Source organism: Bison bison, unplaced genomic scaffold (assembly GCF_000754665.1).
Source record: "Bison bison bison isolate TAMUID 2011002044 unplaced genomic scaffold, Bison_UMD1.0 scf7180017864160, whole genome shotgun sequence".
NCBI lineage: Eukaryota > Metazoa > Chordata > Mammalia > Artiodactyla > Bovidae > Bison > Bison bison.
The window spans coordinates 5,763,660-5,779,815 of NW_011494732.1; the positions used below are offsets into that span (position 1 = coordinate 5,763,660).

General features: G+C 52.6%; 1 protein-coding gene across 1 annotated transcript in view; it reads left to right on the plus strand.

Moving 5' to 3' along the window:
* The window catches only part of ABCB9 (ATP-binding cassette, sub-family B (MDR/TAP), member 9), a 42,771-nt gene that overhangs the window by 12,845 nt on the left and 13,770 nt on the right, over window positions 1-16,156 (plus strand). The window contains exons 2-6 of the mRNA XM_010841418.1: window positions 4,826-5,522; window positions 12,408-12,522; window positions 13,110-13,240; window positions 14,141-14,346; window positions 16,040-16,130. Of these exons, the coding sequence (XP_010839720.1) occupies window positions 4,910-5,522; window positions 12,408-12,522; window positions 13,110-13,240; window positions 14,141-14,346; window positions 16,040-16,130 (1,156 nt within the window). The 5' untranslated portion in view covers window positions 4,826-4,909. The remainder of the gene's footprint in view (window positions 1-4,825; window positions 5,523-12,407; window positions 12,523-13,109; window positions 13,241-14,140; window positions 14,347-16,039; window positions 16,131-16,156) is intronic.

Sequence of the window (16,156 nt, forward strand, 5' to 3'; positions counted from 1 at the left end):
TTTTAACCTTTCAGGTGCCGCCACCTCTTGGAAAATGGTGGGGGTGCCTTTTGGGGGTGGATCCTGGGATGACTGTTCCCCCAAGATCTGACTGGCAGCTCTTCCGAGGGCTCCCCGCACCCTCCAGCGGGGAGCTCATAGATCCTGAGAGCCTGGCTATATCAGAAACCTGGGGGCAGGCCTGGGTCTGCCGACCTTGGCGAACCTCTTCCCCCCACTCACCCTGGCTGGCCAGTGGGTTGAGCCTTCTCTGCCTCCATCTTGGCAGTTAAGCCTGTGGGTTCCCAAGGGTCTCTGCCTTGTTTCTAAGCCTCTGTTAAAGCAGGGTGCCCCTCCCCAGACCTGAGGTTAATTAAATTAGCTTTCAGCTGGTCTGACAGGATTCCCCGCCCACTTCCCCGCCCCCTGGAGATTGGCTGGCCTCCATTCCCTCGCTTCAGGCGGGCAGGTGCCAAGTGACCAAAGGAGGCTGGCAGGAAAGCCACCGTAGCTCCCCAGTTCGCTTCACCTAGCGCTGTGAGTCATCTGAAACAACTCTTCGAAGGCCCAGCGTGGGCTAGGGGGCTCAGCAAAGGTGGAGTCAGGGAGGAAGAAGTCCTGGCCCTGCATCCAGAGACCCCACAGTGATACCGTCCCACAGCACCGGCCCCAGTCAGCTGGACAATACCGCTGGGGGGTAAAAAGTTCACCCCAGAAGTTGGGGGTGAACTGAACAGGGTGGGCCCCTCCAGGTCCTTCATGACGCTTTCTTGGGAGCCCTGCATAGCCTGGGTCCCAGAGAGAGAAGTGTGGATTTCACCTGTTCTCTGTGCATCATTTGACTTCCCCAAGCCTTTGTTTGCCTATCTGTAAAATGGGAATGAAAACTGAGAGACCCTCCCTGAGTAGCAGTGAATAATCAGGAAGGGAGGTGCCAGGCACTTAGCACATTGTCAAACACTTAGCAATACTCCATAAATGTAAACAGTAGCTGTAACCCTTGTAAATTGTCTCCTGGCTGTTTCAGACTTTCCTTTTGTGCATCTGACAGCTGGCGATGCCCCAACCACCATTTCTTCTACCAGAAAGAAAAGGCTTTGACAGGACCATCAGTGAGGGTGGAGTCATTTGCTAATCCTATGCCATTCCTTAGCTCTTAGGGTCAAGACAAGTTGACCCTGTCTTCCTGGGCACATCAGGCCCTGGGCACAGCTGCCCTGACTTCTGGCCACCACCCTGTCCTTGTCCCTTGGGGCACACATGTCACCCATGTGCCCACAATTTGCCCTCCAGCTTCACCTGGCCAAACCCAGGTCAGGCAGATGGACAGCATGGATGTGGCTCCAAGCATCCCACTGGTCCCCATCCTCTCCTCCTCCCAGTCTGGGCTGGTGGTTGCGTCCCCTTCATTCTGCTGCTCAGTAACTTTAAAAATAACAAGAGTCGTCCCGTCTCCACTGTAATCCGACCCGAGTTGGATTCTGATCCATCAGAGCCTGGAGTAGGAGGACTCAGCACTTGAGAGCTGGGCACCCCAGTGCTGTGACTGCTCTGCCCCCACTCGCTGGGTAACCTCAGACCATCCTCTCTCCCTCCCTCTCTGGGCCTCGGTTTCCCCATCTGTACAATGTGGTTATGCTGGTGAGGAAGATAAACAGCTGGGCTCCCAGGTAGGTGGCTGGCCATCAAACGGGTTGACTTTACCCGAACCGGAGGGTGTCAGGAAGGGATTTCCTCAGTGGCTGGGAATCGGGGTGGGGAGACCTGGTGCAGCACCCCACCCCCAACCCTGCTCCTATGCTGGCCTCTGGCAGGTCTGCCTCCTCTCCCACTTCTGAATGCCAGCTCCTCCCCGAGGGCTAAAGGGACTCCTCATCCCCACCCTGAGGTGAGCTGCAGCCAAGGTGGCTGGCAGGGCCTTTGCAGCTGGGAGGCCTGCGGAGGCACCAGGCCAAGAGCATCCCTCCCCAGGCTCTGTCTCATGCTCACCCACTCACCGGCTCCCTGAGGCCTCTGCATTGCAGCAGACAGGAGCCTGAGTCGGCAGCCCTACCGGGGGTGGGACGAAGGTCTGCGCAGGGGGTTTTCTGTTCCCCATCCCCACCTCCATCCCCTCCCCTGCCCCGGATTCCCCTCAACCCGGGCTTCCCTGAAGAGTCAGCTGCTGACGGGCAACCGTCTTCTCTAGGATGGACTTGAGTCTTCCTAGAAGAGCTGCAGTGACAGTAGAGCCCCTCAGGCTTGGGGACCATCACACCCCTGTGTCCCCTCTGCATCTCAGACCCTCCTGAGCATCATTAAAAGTCTTGCCTCCCCGCCTCCCCGCCGCGAGGCTGGTTTGAAGAACCACGGTTTCGGAGTTGAGAGCCCAGATTTTAGAACTCAAAAGGCCTGGGTTCACATCCCAGCTCTGCTATCTCCTCCTAGCTGGGTGGCCTGGAGCAGATCACTTAACGTCTATGCGCCTTAGTTTTCTCACCGTAAAATGTGGATAACAATGAAACATGCCTCATAGGATTCTCGTGAGGGACGACTGCATGTAAACCACTCAAAACAGCGCCAGGCGCACAGTAACATCAGTGTCTGTGTTACCGCTCTTGCTGCTGTCCTCGGCGGTGTTGTCACTGTCCTCGGTTCTTCTCCTGGTGGAGCCCCCTCTCGTATAGGCTCTGTTCTCCTTTGATGAGCATTCTGTGTTTGCGCTTGCTGTATGCGTGTGTGTGTGTATACATATATACACACATATATATGTGTGTATTTTTAAATTGAAGTATAATTGATGTTCAATGTTGTATTCATTTCTGGTGTACAGCAGTGATTCAGTTATATATATAGTCTTTTTCATATTCTTTTCCATTATGGCTTATTGCAAGATATTGGACATAGTTCCCTGTGCTATATAGCAGGTCCTTGTTTATTTTATATATCGTATCTGCTAGTCCCAAACTCCTAGTTTATCCCTCCCCCACCCCCTCTCCCCTTTGGTAACCACAAGTCTGTTCTCTTTGTCTGTGAGTCCATTTCTGTTTCGTTAATATTTGTGTCATATTTTAGATTCCACATATAAGTGACATCATGTGGTATTTGTCTTTCTGTTTCTGATTCACTTCACTTAGTGTGGTAATCTCTAGGTCTATCCACGTTCCTGCAAATGGCATTATTGCATTCTCTTTTATGGCTGAGTAGGAGAAGGCAATGGCACCCCACTCCAGTACTCTTGCCTGGAGAATCCCAGGGACGGGAGAGCCTGGTGGGCTGCCGTCTATGGGGTCGCTCAGAGTCGGACACGACTGAAGCGACTTAGCAGCAGCAGCAGTATTCCGTTGTGTGTGTGTGTGTGTGTATGTATGTATATATACCACATCTTTATCCATTCATCTGTCAATGGACATTTAGGTTGCTTCCATGTCTTGGCTGTTGTAAGGACTTGCTATCTTGACAGGCATTTTAGCTTAGCGGTTTAGAGCCTAGCTTCTAAAACCAGACAGCTCTGGGTTCAAATCAGAGCTCCACTGCTCAACAGCTGTGTGATCTTGGGCAAGTTATTAGCTCCTCTGGGCCTCAGTTTCTCCATCAGCTAAGTGGGAATGATAGTGTAAATCTGACCAAGTTGTTGTGAGGGCTAAATAAGCGGACACATACAAAGCACGTGGCTCACATAAAAGCCACGGACACATACAAAGCACGTGGGACTGCTAGGAAGCGCTGTGCCTCGTAATCGTTTGCTCGTAGTAATTGGACACCTGCTGTTGTGTCTGAGGTTGTGGGTCAGGTGCTGGGACCCTTCACACACTGGTATGAGTCCCGGCTCAGGCCTCTGTTACCAGAGCGACATGGGCCATGTGCTTTTGGCTCTCTGTGCCTCAGTTTCCCCAACTGTAAATGGGAATGTGGAAGCCCTGGCCTTCTGGAGTTGTGTGAGGTTTCTGGCATTCCAGAACATCCAGTCAGTCACCTTGATCTGAGCCTCGGAGCTGTGAGGGAGAGGGTCTCTCAGGCTGCCCCCCTGCCCCACTGCCCCATTCCCAGTTGCTATTCACAGCCACCCCTCCTGTTGCTCCATGCCTTTCTCCTCCTTTGGAGACTCTGGAGCTTTGCCTGTTTTGCAAATGGGGCATCAGAGACCCCCAGGTCTCCTTGTCTCCCTCAAGCACATCAACACATTCCTACCTCAGGGCTCTCGCCTGTCCACCTGTCCAAAATGCTTTCCCCCAGGTATGCACGTGGCAGACTCCCTCACCTCTTTCAGTCTTACTCAAGTGTTACCTTCACAGCAAAGTCTTCCCTGCACCCCCATTTAAAATTGCCCTCACATCCCTTACACCCAGCTCTTCCCCCCAAGCCCTGTCTCTTAACACACGGTATCACTTACTAATTGTCTGTCTCTGACATGAATGTCCCATCTCCTCAAGAGCAGGGATCTTTGTTATTTGGGTTCACAGTTAAATCCCCAGCACAAGGACTTCCCTGGCGGTCCAGTGGCTAAGACTCAGCGCTCCCAGTGCAGGGGTCCGGGTTCAGTCCCTGGCCGGGGAACCCGACCCACATGCCCCAACTAAGAGCTTGAATGCTACAACTAAAAATCCTGCATGCTGCCGCTAAGACCCCGTGCAGGTAAATAAAGAATTTTTTTTTAATCCTCAGCACAAAGAACAGAGTCTGGCCCACAGAGGGCACTCAATAAATATTCCCTGAATGAGCGGAACCTTCCCCCTACCCCTGTGTAATTTGTCACTGCCATTTTACCGATGAGGAAACTGAGGCTCAGAGATGTCAAGTGACTTGCTCGAGGTCACACAGCCAGCAAGCAGCACGCCCTCACCCCTCACCCCACTGCCCCCTGCAGGTCTGGCCTCGCCCCGCAGACAATGGCCTTGCCCCCATGAGCTAGAGCCTGCCGCTCAGTGCCTGCCTACCCCCAGCCAGCAGGATGCGGCTGTGCAAGGCGGTGGTGGTGACCCTGGCCTTCATGAGCTTGGACATCGGCATGACCACGGCCATCTACATCCTTAGCCACCTGGACCGCAGCCTGCTGGAGGACATCCGCCACTTCAACATCTTTGACTCGGTGCTGGACCTCTGGGCAGCCTGCGTGTACCGCAGCTGCCTGCTGCTGGGGGCCACCATTGGCGTGGCCAAGAACAGCACCCTGGGGCCCCAGAGGCTGCGGGCCTCGTGGACAGTCATCGCCCTCGTGTGCCTCTTCGGGGGCATCTACACCATGGTGAAGCTGCTGCTCTTCTCCGAGGTACGCAAGCCGGTCCGGGACCCGTGGTTCTGGGCCCTCTTCGTGTGGACCTACATCTCACTCGCTGCCTCCTTCCTGCTCTGGTGGCTGCTGTCCACGGTGCGGCCGGACACCAAGGCCCTCGGGCGGGGCGCCGGGGGCGAGGGCGAGGGCGAGGGCGAGGGCTTCCCCGGCGAGGACCGGCCTGCACCCGAACAGGCATCCGGGGCCACGCTGCAGAAGCTGCTGTCCTACACCAAGCCCGACATCGCCTTCCTCGTGGCGGCCTCCTTCTTCCTCATCGTGGCAGCTCTGGGTAAGTGCCGGCCCACGGGGCCTGGTGGGCACCCAGGGAATATGTTTGGGGGGTGTGACCACCTCTTCTTTCCTCTCAAGTTTTTTTTTTTTATACAATTTTTTAAAATTTTTATTTATTTATGTATTTTGGGCTGTGCCAGGTCTTTGTTGCTGTGCGGGCTTTTCTCTAGTTGTGGCAAGCGGGGGCTACTCTGGTCGCAGTGCACAGGGTTCTTGTTGCGGTGGCTTCCCTGGTCGTGGAGCACAGGCTTTAGGCACGCGTGCTGCAATAGTTGCGGCTCCCGGGCTCTAGAGCACAGGCTCAGTAGCGCAAGGGCTTGGCTGCTCCGCGGCATGTGGGATCTTCCTGGAGCAGGTATCTAACCTGCATCTCCTGAATTGGCAGGCAGATTCTTTACTACTGAGCCACCAGGGAAGCCCTGTCCTCTCCAGTTTTAATATCTTCCCTCCATGGTTCAAACATCAAATTAATACGCAAAGATAAACATTGAGTGTTTCGCCCTAATTCTGCCCCTGACAATCCTAAATCCCCCTGCCCAGGGCTAACTACAGGAAATGGTTCCGGCAACTTCCAAGTGGGCAGGAAACCACTGTTATTCATTTCTTATATATGCTTCCAGTGTTTCTTTCGGAGAAGGCGATGGCACCCCACTCCACTACTCTTGCCTGGAAAATCTCATGGGCGGAGGAGCCTGGTGGGCTGCAGTCCACGGGGTCGCTAAGAGTCGGACACGACTGAGCGACTTCACTTTCATGCATTGGAGAAGGAAATGGCAACCCACTCCAGTGTTCTTGCCTGGAGAATCCCAGGGATGGGGGAGCCTGGTGGGCTGCCGTCTATGGGGTCGCACAGAGTCGGACATGGCTGAAGCGACTTAGCAGCAGCAGTGTTTCTTTATACAGCTATAAGCAAAGAAGTCTCTCTCCCCCCACCTTTTGCACTCTTGTCTGTGTCTTGCTTTTCTCACTTAATATATCCTGGGGACTTTCCTGCTGGTCCAGTGGTTAAGATTCTGAGCTTCCAATGCAACGGCACGTGTTCAATCCCTGGTAGGGAAACTAAGATCCCACATGCTGCGCTGTTGTTGTTCAGTCAGAGTTTGTGTCTGACTCTTTGCAGTTCCATGGATTGCAGCATGCCAGGCTCCTCTGTCCTCCACTCTCTCCCAGAGTTGCTCAAATTCATGTCCACTGAGTCAATGATGTCATCTAAATGTCTCATCCTCTGCACCCCCTTCTCCTTTTAGCTGTCTTTCCCAGCATCAGGGTCTTTTCCAATGAGTCTGTTCTTTGCATCAAGTGGCCAAAGTATTGGAGCATCGATGCTCGCTTCAGCAGCACGTATACAAAGTATTAGAGCTTCAGCTTCAGCATCAGTCCTTCCAATGAACATTCAGGGTTTATTTCCTTTAGAACTGACTTGTTTGTTCTTGCTATGCAGTGCAACTATATAAAACAATAACAACAATAATATATCCTAGAATTTTCCCAGTTCCTCATTTCGTTTTTGACTGCATAATATTCCACTGTGTGACTGTACCATAGATTATTTAGTCAATCTCCTGTTATAGGACTCTTGGGTGGTTTTGAGTCTGTTTTTTTCTTGTTTATACACATTTCCTATAAATGTGAATATATCTAAAGAAGTCATCCTATAGATAAGTGGCACTTCTGGGTTCAAAGCATTTTTTATAATGAAGCAGAATAGAGCCATCAGGGTATGTAGTCTGTGATGAGCTTCAGTTCAGTTCAGTCACTTAGTCGTGTCCAACTCTTTGCAACCCCATGAATTGCAGCATGCCAGGCCTCCCTGTCCAGGGAGTAAACTCCCTCCCAGAGTTTACTCAAACTCAAAGAGTCGGTGATGCCATCCAGCCATCTCATCCTCTGTCGTCCCCTTTTCCTCCTGCCCCCAATCCCTCCCAGCATCAGAGTCTTTTCCAATGAGTCAACTCTTCGCATGAGGTGGCCAAGGTATTGGAGTTTCAGCTTTAGCATTGTTCATTGTTCATTCTTCCAGTGAACATCCAGGACTGATCTCCTTTAGAATGGACTAGTTGGATCTCCTTGCAGTCCAAGGGACCCTCATGAGTCTTCTCCAACACCACAGTTCAAAAGCATCAATTCTTCAGCACTCAGATTTCTTCACAGTTCAACTCTCACATCCATACATGACCACTGGAAAAACCATAGCCTTAACTAGATGGACCTTTGTTGGCAAAGTAATGTCTCTGCTTTTGAATATGCTATCTAGGTTGGTCATAACTTTCTTTCCAACGAGTAAGCGTCTTTTAATTTCATGGCTGCAATCACCATCTGCAGTGATTTTGGAGCCCCCCAAAATAAAGTCTGACACTGTTTCCACTGTTTCCCCATCTACTTCCCATGAAGTGATAGGACCAGATCCATGATCTTCGTTTTCTGAATGTTGAGCTTTAAGCCAACTTTTTCACTCTCCTCTTTCACTTTCATCAAGAGGCTCTTTAGTTTCTCTTCACTTTCTGCCATAAGGGTGGTGTCATCTGTATATCTGAGGTGAATGATATTTCTCCTGGCAATCTTGATTCCAGCTTGTGCTTCTTCCAGCCCAGCGTTTCTAATGATGTACTCCACATATAAGTTAAATAAGCAGGGTGACAATATACAGCCTTGATGGACTCCTTTTCCTATTTGGAACCAGTCTGTTGTTCTATGTCCAGTTCTAACTGTTGCTTCCTGACCTGCATATAGGTTTCTCAAGAGGCAGGTCAGGTGATCTGGTATTCCCATGTCTTTCAGAATTTTCCACAGTTTATTGTGATCCCCATAGTCAAAGGCTTTGGCATAGTCAATAAAGCAGAAATAGATGTTTTTCTGGAACTCTCTTGCTTTTTCAATGGTCCAACGGATGTCGGCAATTTGATCTCTGGTTCCTCTGCCTTTTCTAAAACCAGCTTAAGTTGATGAGCTTAATTTGCATGAAACTTTTATCCTAGTTGTGTGCACCTGTGTGTGTGTCCTGGTTGGTGATATAAATGATATCTGTTACTCTGGTCTGGTCCGAACAGTTTGAAAGTGCCACTTCAGCAACACAGTGGGAAGATGACATCGCAGGGTGGAAACTCTGTGGGTTCTGGGGGTGACAAGGCCCAGGTACCAATTCCATTCCAGCTTCAGGCCTGGCTGTGTGACTGTGGGCGGATGATCCAACCTTTCATAGCTTCACATCTTTTTTCTGTGAAATTGGGGTTGCTAGCATCCTCGTTCCAAGATGTTGTAAAGTTGGAATAAAGACAGAGAGGAGTGGGGCATCCCTGGCGATCCAATGGTTAAGACTCCAAACTTCCAGTGCAAGAGTCATGGGTTCAATCCCTGATTGGGGAACTAAGATCCCACATGCCACGAGGCACAGGCAAACAAACAAACAAAAAGGACTGAGAGGAGAAGGAGAGGTACAGAGCTCGTTACCTCCGGTAAGTACTGGGATGTTCACTCCTGTGAGTTGTTACATATTTAACTCACAGAGGGAGAGAGTCTGGGAGCAGCCACAGAGCCACAGTGATCTTAGAGAGAACTGGCGAGCCCTCAAGCCCCTTTCCATGTACCATCTACCCTCTGTCCTCTCAGTTCCAGCCCCTTGACCACTGTGTGATTTTAGGCACGTCTGCTTGTCTATAAAATGGGCATCTCAGCAGTTGTGAGGTTCAGTGAGCTCATACAAGTAGGCTGCCTCGGACCACTCCTGGCACATAGGAAGCTCCCAGTAAGTTTTAGTGGCCGTGAGTACTGAGATGACCCCTTGTCATTTAACCAGACTGGTTCTCCTCCTCATGCTACGAGGTCAGCAGTCTGCTCGTGAGCAGCCTATTCTATTGACCCTGGTCCTTAGCTACAGCTTTGGTGACAGGAGTATCTTGGGTCTACTTTGCTGCCTCCCCTAGCAGGCTTGGAGCCCCTTGGGGTCAGAGGTCAGGTCTGACTCCTTCAGGGCCCCCAGTACCGGTCACAGAATCAGACTCACCGAGCAGATGAATGAGTGAACGGCCATCCTGCCCATGTTGGCAGCTGTCTCCCACACGGCCTTGTTTCCCCCGCCTGCCAGGGCGCTGTGGTCAGCGGTTGTGCGCTCAGGGATACAGATGTCCTAAAACACAGCCGAGCAGATTGTGCCAGCCCGTAGGGTTATGTTGAGGTCAAGGGCTTCAACTTGAGAACAGGCCCCCAACTTCACTCATGGTTTTATTTTTTTGGCCACACCACACAGCATCTGGGATCTTAGTTCCCCAACCAGGGATCAAAGCTGCACCCCCTGCCTCGGAAGTGTAGGTTTTTAACCACTGGACCACCAGGGAAGTCTCAGATAGTTTTAGTTGAGTTTACTTACTATGGCCAAACTTCAGTGTCTCATCCTGTAATGAGGGCTTTGTCAGGGTTTTGTGAATTTTTTTTTTTTTTTTGGCTGCACCGCAGGGCATCTTAATTCCCTGACCGGGGATTGAACTTGTCCGCAGGGCATCTTAGTTCCCTGACCGGGGATTGAACTTGTATCCCCTGCAGTGGAAGTGCAGAGTCCTAACCACTGGACCACCAGGGAAGTCCCAGATTATTGTGAAAATTAAATGAGGTGAAGCAAAGTGCCTGGCAAAACTAGGTACTTCACAAAAGTTAGAGACTTATTGGTCTTCCCAGGTGATGCAGTGGTAAAGAATCTGCCTGCCAATGCAGAAGACATGAGTTCGATTCCTGAGTTGACAGGATCTCCTGGAAGGGAATGACAACCCACTCCAGTATTCTTGGAGAATTCCATGGACAGAAGAGCCTGGCAGGTTACAGTCCATGGGGTTACAAAGAGTTGGACACAACTGAGCGACCGAGCACGCGTGCACACACACTGTGATTAACAATTATTTTTCAATCAGTAAGCATCCAGTAGGGCCCAGATTTTTCTGAAACCTTATAATCTAAAAGGAAAACTGCCCATTGTGTGAAAAAAAGATTAATTTTAGTGATGAGTGTCTCCCTCAATTCTTAGTACGGATTTCACAGCAACCTAACTACAATAACCTTAGGCAAACAACTTAACTTTTCTGACCCCCACTTCCCTCATCTGTAAAATGGGAAGAATGATAATACTACACTTATAGGAGTATTGGGAGGCATTTGAGACTTGAAAGAGGTGAAGGAGCTGCTATCTGGGGTAACAGTGGTCCAGGCAGAGGGAACAGCCTATGCAAAGGTCCTGAGGCAGAAAGCTGCCTGATTATTAAAGGAAAAGTAGAGAGAGTAAAGGGAGAATAGAAGTTAGTAGGTCAGTACCAGGGCCAGCCATGCAGGGGGTGTCAGCCACTGTGAGGACTTTGATCCAGTATGAGACGATCTGACTTGGGTTTCACAAGGTCCTGCTGTCTGCTGGGAGTGGAGAACAGGTTGATGAGGACAAAGGTGGCGGCAAGGAGAACCAAGACTTAGTTGAGACCATCCAAAGGACGTTGACAAAGCCAGGGGGGACAGTAGAGGGAGAGGCAGCAAATTCTGGAAGTATTTTGAAAGTAGAGCCACAAGATTTGCTGGCAGACCGGAGAGTTTCACCTGGTTCTTGGGCAGATTCAACAAAAGAGTTTGCCTACCTGCTTACTAGTTCAGCGCCCCCACCCAGCAAGGGCTCCACGAACGTCTGTGGCGGTTAATACCATCACTGGTGCTTGTTGGACCGAAAATTCTGCTGGAGCTCCTCAGGCCCTTTACTTCCCTGTGGGTAAACTGAGGCAGAGATTCAGCTGGGGCAGAACTTCTGGCTGGAGACCCCATCTGGCCAAGGGCAGAGGAGATGGAGGCCAGCTTTGTAGCCACCCTGTGGTTCCTGCGCCAAGACCAGCAGAGGGCGCCAGAACCCCACGGAAGGCCTCACTGTCTTGGCTGAGCCAGTTGTGCAGCGCGGACTGGGGAGGGACCCACCAGACCTGCACAGGGCATTGGTTGACTTTTATTGTGCGCTTCCTCTATGCCTGGTGCTGACCCAGGCTGTGGCTGCTGAAAGAGCGGCAGTGAAAACTGGACATAGTCTGGTCTGACCACCTCCCGTTTCGTATCCATCATTTCCATGAGAGTGGGCCATTCATTCCAAGTTATTGGGAGGGAAGGCACAAGGAATGAGTCCCAGACTGGAAGCTGGTTTGGGTTTGCATCCTGCCATCCTCTTAATTGCTGTGTGATGTCAAGCAAGTTACTCAGCCCCTCTGAGTCTCCCATTCCACCTCAGTGAAATGGGGATGACATCTCTGCCGGATGCCCCTTTCCCCCCGCCACACCCAGGATCGATGTGAAGATACAGTGAGACACATGGGTAAGAAATTATCTGGCAAGCTGTAAAGTGCCCGACTAAGAGCAGTGGGGTGGCGGTTCTAGCATTGCTCAGAAGCAGAACATCAACATCTTCTGAGCTTCTAGAATTTGGACTCTGAACCCTCTGGCAGAGAGAAGAAAGAAGTGAACTTTTGTGGCTCTCAGCCATCAATTGGTGGTCTGACTGGGTGAGCCTCAGCTCATCTTTTTGGTCCACTTTCTTCACCTGTAAAATGGATGATAACAGGGTCACCTTCTGACTCCTCGTGCAGAGGGGATGAACTATCACCCAGGAGCCCCATGGCTCTGTGTTCTCCATGTCTGGGAGCCATTATTCATGATAACAGGATCCAATCAGTATAAACTGAATAACTCACAATTCCCATGTTCCTGATCTCTGAAAAGAGGGGGCCCCCTCCCCACTTCCCCGCCTGGCTATTAAGCAGGAATTTGCAGAGAGAGAAAACCCCACAAGTGGAGTAGGCAGTGAGGGTAGTCTGGGGGCTTCCAGAGCCCCCTCCTGGCTGCAGACGCCCCCATGAGCCTGCCCTGTCTCCGGCAGGAGAGACCTTCCTTCCCTACTACACTGGCCGGGCCATCGATGGCATCGTCATCCAGAAAAGCATGGAGCAGTTCAGCGCGGCCGTCATCGTCATGTGTGTGCTGGCCATCGGCAGGTAGCGACCCCTGCCTGCCCCCACCCACCAGGCCTGCAGTTGCGAACGGGGATGAGGTAGCTCCTGAGAGGAAAAGGGGCCACGGAGGCCCAAGAAACGCCCCTTGGGATGGGAGGCTAAGGCCTGTCCCTCAGCTGGTCCCCATGGTAACCAACAACCCAGCTACTGGCTTAGTTCTGCCCATTTGGTTGAGCCCCACCCTAGAGCCACACCCCTCTTGTCCCTAAAAATGACTTCAGTCCTCGGGGTTCCCCTTTCAGCACCACCCCACCCCCAGCTGTTTTCCAGGCAGGAAACAAGGGCCAGCTTTGTCTGTGCTGTTCTGGAAAGGCAAGAAGCCTGATGGGTGGAGCTGGGCTTCTCGCCCACAGTGAAAGAAGTCCCCCCTGTGCCCTCACCTTGGGGGCTCCTGTTGGGAACAGGGTGACCCCCTGGCAGTGCCAGCCCCAGAGAGTGGGCTCAAGGTAGGGGTCCCTTGCCCCTGCGAAGGCCCTGGCCTGCCAGCAGTGGGGAGGGAGCAGTGGGGGGCAGGGGTCAGTTGCCGGAAGGACGTCGTGCTATACATAACATCTCTTATCTGCAATTAGCTCATTTGCCGCAGGTATTCGGGGCGGCATTTTTACCCTCATATTTGCCAGACTGAACATTCGTCTCCGTAACCGTCTCTTCCGCTCGCTGGTGTCTCAAGAGACAAGCTTCTTTGACGAGAATCGCACAGGTTGGTCTTCCCGGGGGCCTCGGGCGACCTGGGGCTGGGCCCGGCCAGGTGGGTCTGCCCCGCATTGAGGATTTAACTGAGTGAATCAGTGCTCTCAGTCTGCTGACTCTCCCTGCCATCCAGTTCAGGGTGGGGATGCCCCTGGTGGCTGGCGTGGGCCTCCAGGCCCCCTGAGCCCTGGGGAGCTGGTCTGAGGTTTTGCTGCGAGCTGTGGCCACTCTAGGACCCTGGTCAGGCCACCCTGTCCCTGAAGCAACCAAGGCCTCACCTCCCGCTGGCTTGTGGGACGCACATGGGCCAGGACTCCCCCGGCCTGTGGGGGTGAGCAGGGCAGAGAGACAGGACAGAACAGGGGGCCGAGATCCAGTCTCTGAGGCAGCCCAGCCTGGGTGCAGGCCCCATCCCTGACTTCACCTCTCTGAGCCTCTGTTTTCTCCTCCGTAAGATGGGAACAATAACAGGAGCTGCCCCACGGGATTGTTGTCAAGGTCTTAGCCCAGTATCCAGCCATCAGTAAGGGGCGGTCTGGTCCTCTCTCTTCCATAGCTCAGATGGTTATTACCATAAGGCTGAAGAGGGGAGTGGCCCCTCTGCCAGTGACAGGGAGGGGCCACGGGTTCAGCTCTGGCTCAGTCACAGCCATGCTGTGCGGCACTGAGCAAGACTCTTCCCCTTTCTGAGCCTCAGCTGCCTCCTCTGTGCTCTGGGAGATGCTGAAGCTGAAACCAGATGCTGGTGATAAGGGCTGGACTCAGAGCAGCCCTCAGGGCCGTCGACTCACCCTGTCCCCCCTGCAGACCAGCCCAGAAGACAGGGAAGGTCCAAGTTCCCCAAGGGTCCCCCGCCCCCGCCCTCAGTGGCCCTGTTACTGCAGAGGGAGCTGAGAGGCCTGTGTTCCAGGGGACCTCATCTCCCGCCTCACCTCGGACACCACCATGGTCAGCGACCTGGTCTCCCAGAACATCAACATCTTCCTGCGGAATACGGTTAAGGTCACAGGTGTGGTGGTCTTCATGTTCAGCCTCTCGTGGCAACTCTCCTTGGTCACCTTCATGGGTTTCCCCATCATCATGATGGTGTCCGACATCTACGGCAAGTACTACAAGGTAGGCCCCGCCTGATCCCCACTGGGGTCCCCCACCAGCAGCTCTCAGATGATCCCTTAGGGTGGGCTCAGAGGGCTGCTGGGGGCCAGCGAGGGACTTGTCTTAAAACTGAGTTTGCATTCAGTCATTCATTCAGTCATTCAATAAATGTTTCCTGAGCACCTACTAAGTCCCAGGCACTGGGATACATCAATCAGACAGGACCTCTGTCCCCATGGAGCTTATATTCTAATAGAGCCAGCCAATAAATAGCAACAATGATAATGATGGAAATATATAATACAGTCATAGCTGAGTTGGTAAAGAATCTACCTGCAATGCAGTAGACCCGGGTTCGATTCCTGGGTCGGGAAGATCCCCTGGAGAAGGAAATGGCAACCCAGTCCAGTATTCTTGCCTGGAGAATCCCATGGACAGAGGAGCCTGCAGTCCATGGGGTCACAAGAGTCAGACACGACTTAATGACTAGAGGTATATATAATACAATAAAAGTTGGAGGAGATAAGGAGATAAACGAAAAGAAATAGCATAATAGAGAGCATTGGATTGGTTGCAGTTTTATTTTATTTTTAAAGCTAAATGTCTTTTGCTATCCTTTTTTAAAGTTTTTATTTATTTTGGTTTTGGCTGCGCTGCATCTTCATGGCTGAGCTTGGGCTCTCTCTCATTGTGGTGAGCAGGGACCATTTCTAGTGGTGGTGTACGGGCTTCTCGTTGCAGGGGCTGCTCTTGTTGCAGAGCACGGGCTCTGGGGTGCAGGCTCAGTAGTTGTGGTGCACAGGCTTAGCTGCCGCAAGACATGTGGGATCTTCCTGGACGATGGATGGAACCTGTGTCCCCTGCATTGGCAGGTGGATCCTTAACCACTGGACCACCAGGGAAGTCCCAGGCTGCAATTTTAAGTTGGTCTTTCTGAGAAGGTGGCCTTTGAGTAAAGAGGTGGACATATTGGGGAAGCTCGTTCCAAGCAGAGGGCACGGCCACTGCAAAGGCCTTGAGGTGGGACCGTGACTGGCGTGTTTGAGGTGCCTCAGGAAGGCTGGTGAGGCCGGAACCAGAAGTGAGGAGAGAGCCGGGAGGTGATGGGTAGATGGTATAGGCCTTTGTGGGAAGTTTGGGCTTCACTGCATGCAAAGTTTTCTCTCTTTCTATAGAGTGTATTTTCAAGGTTGGGGCGGGGGGTGGAGGCACCCAGGCCTCCATGATCGAGGCCCTCACCCACGATGCAGTGACGGGCAAGCAGCAGTCCCCTCTGGCTGCCCCCAGCACTGCCGTCAGAAGGATCAGCCTGTAAGCGAGGCCCCGGCCTCAGCTTCCTCCTGCTTCCCACAGTGGTGGGTGCCTCTGAGCTCTCAGGGCCCCGGGGTGGGTGCAGGCAGGTGCAGGCAGCCCCTTCCCCAGTGATCCAGGCCTGAGGGGGACAGGGGGGCTCTTGAGCAGGGCGCTTGGACCCTGAGGTTCCCACTTGGTCAGGACCCTTAGTGCCCACGGCCTGAGGCCAGCACCTAAATGAATCCATTACCCACAGCCCACTGTGTCACCCTCCTGCAGAGCCCAATCACCCAGGAGGGCCCTCTCCCCCGCAGCTCTGGATCACTGGCCTCGCTGTTTTCATCCCTGAGGAGGGAAAGTAAATATATGAGTTGGAGTCAGCAGTTTCCCTTCCACCCCACCCTTCCTGCCTTCCTGCCAGCCCCTGGGAGGGGCCAGGAAGCCCTGGAGCGCCCCGCATCACAGCAGCCCTGCCTCTGTGCACGCCTCAGGCTCCACCTTCAGGTTCAGGGGTGCGGCCTCAAGCAAGCCCTGTTTA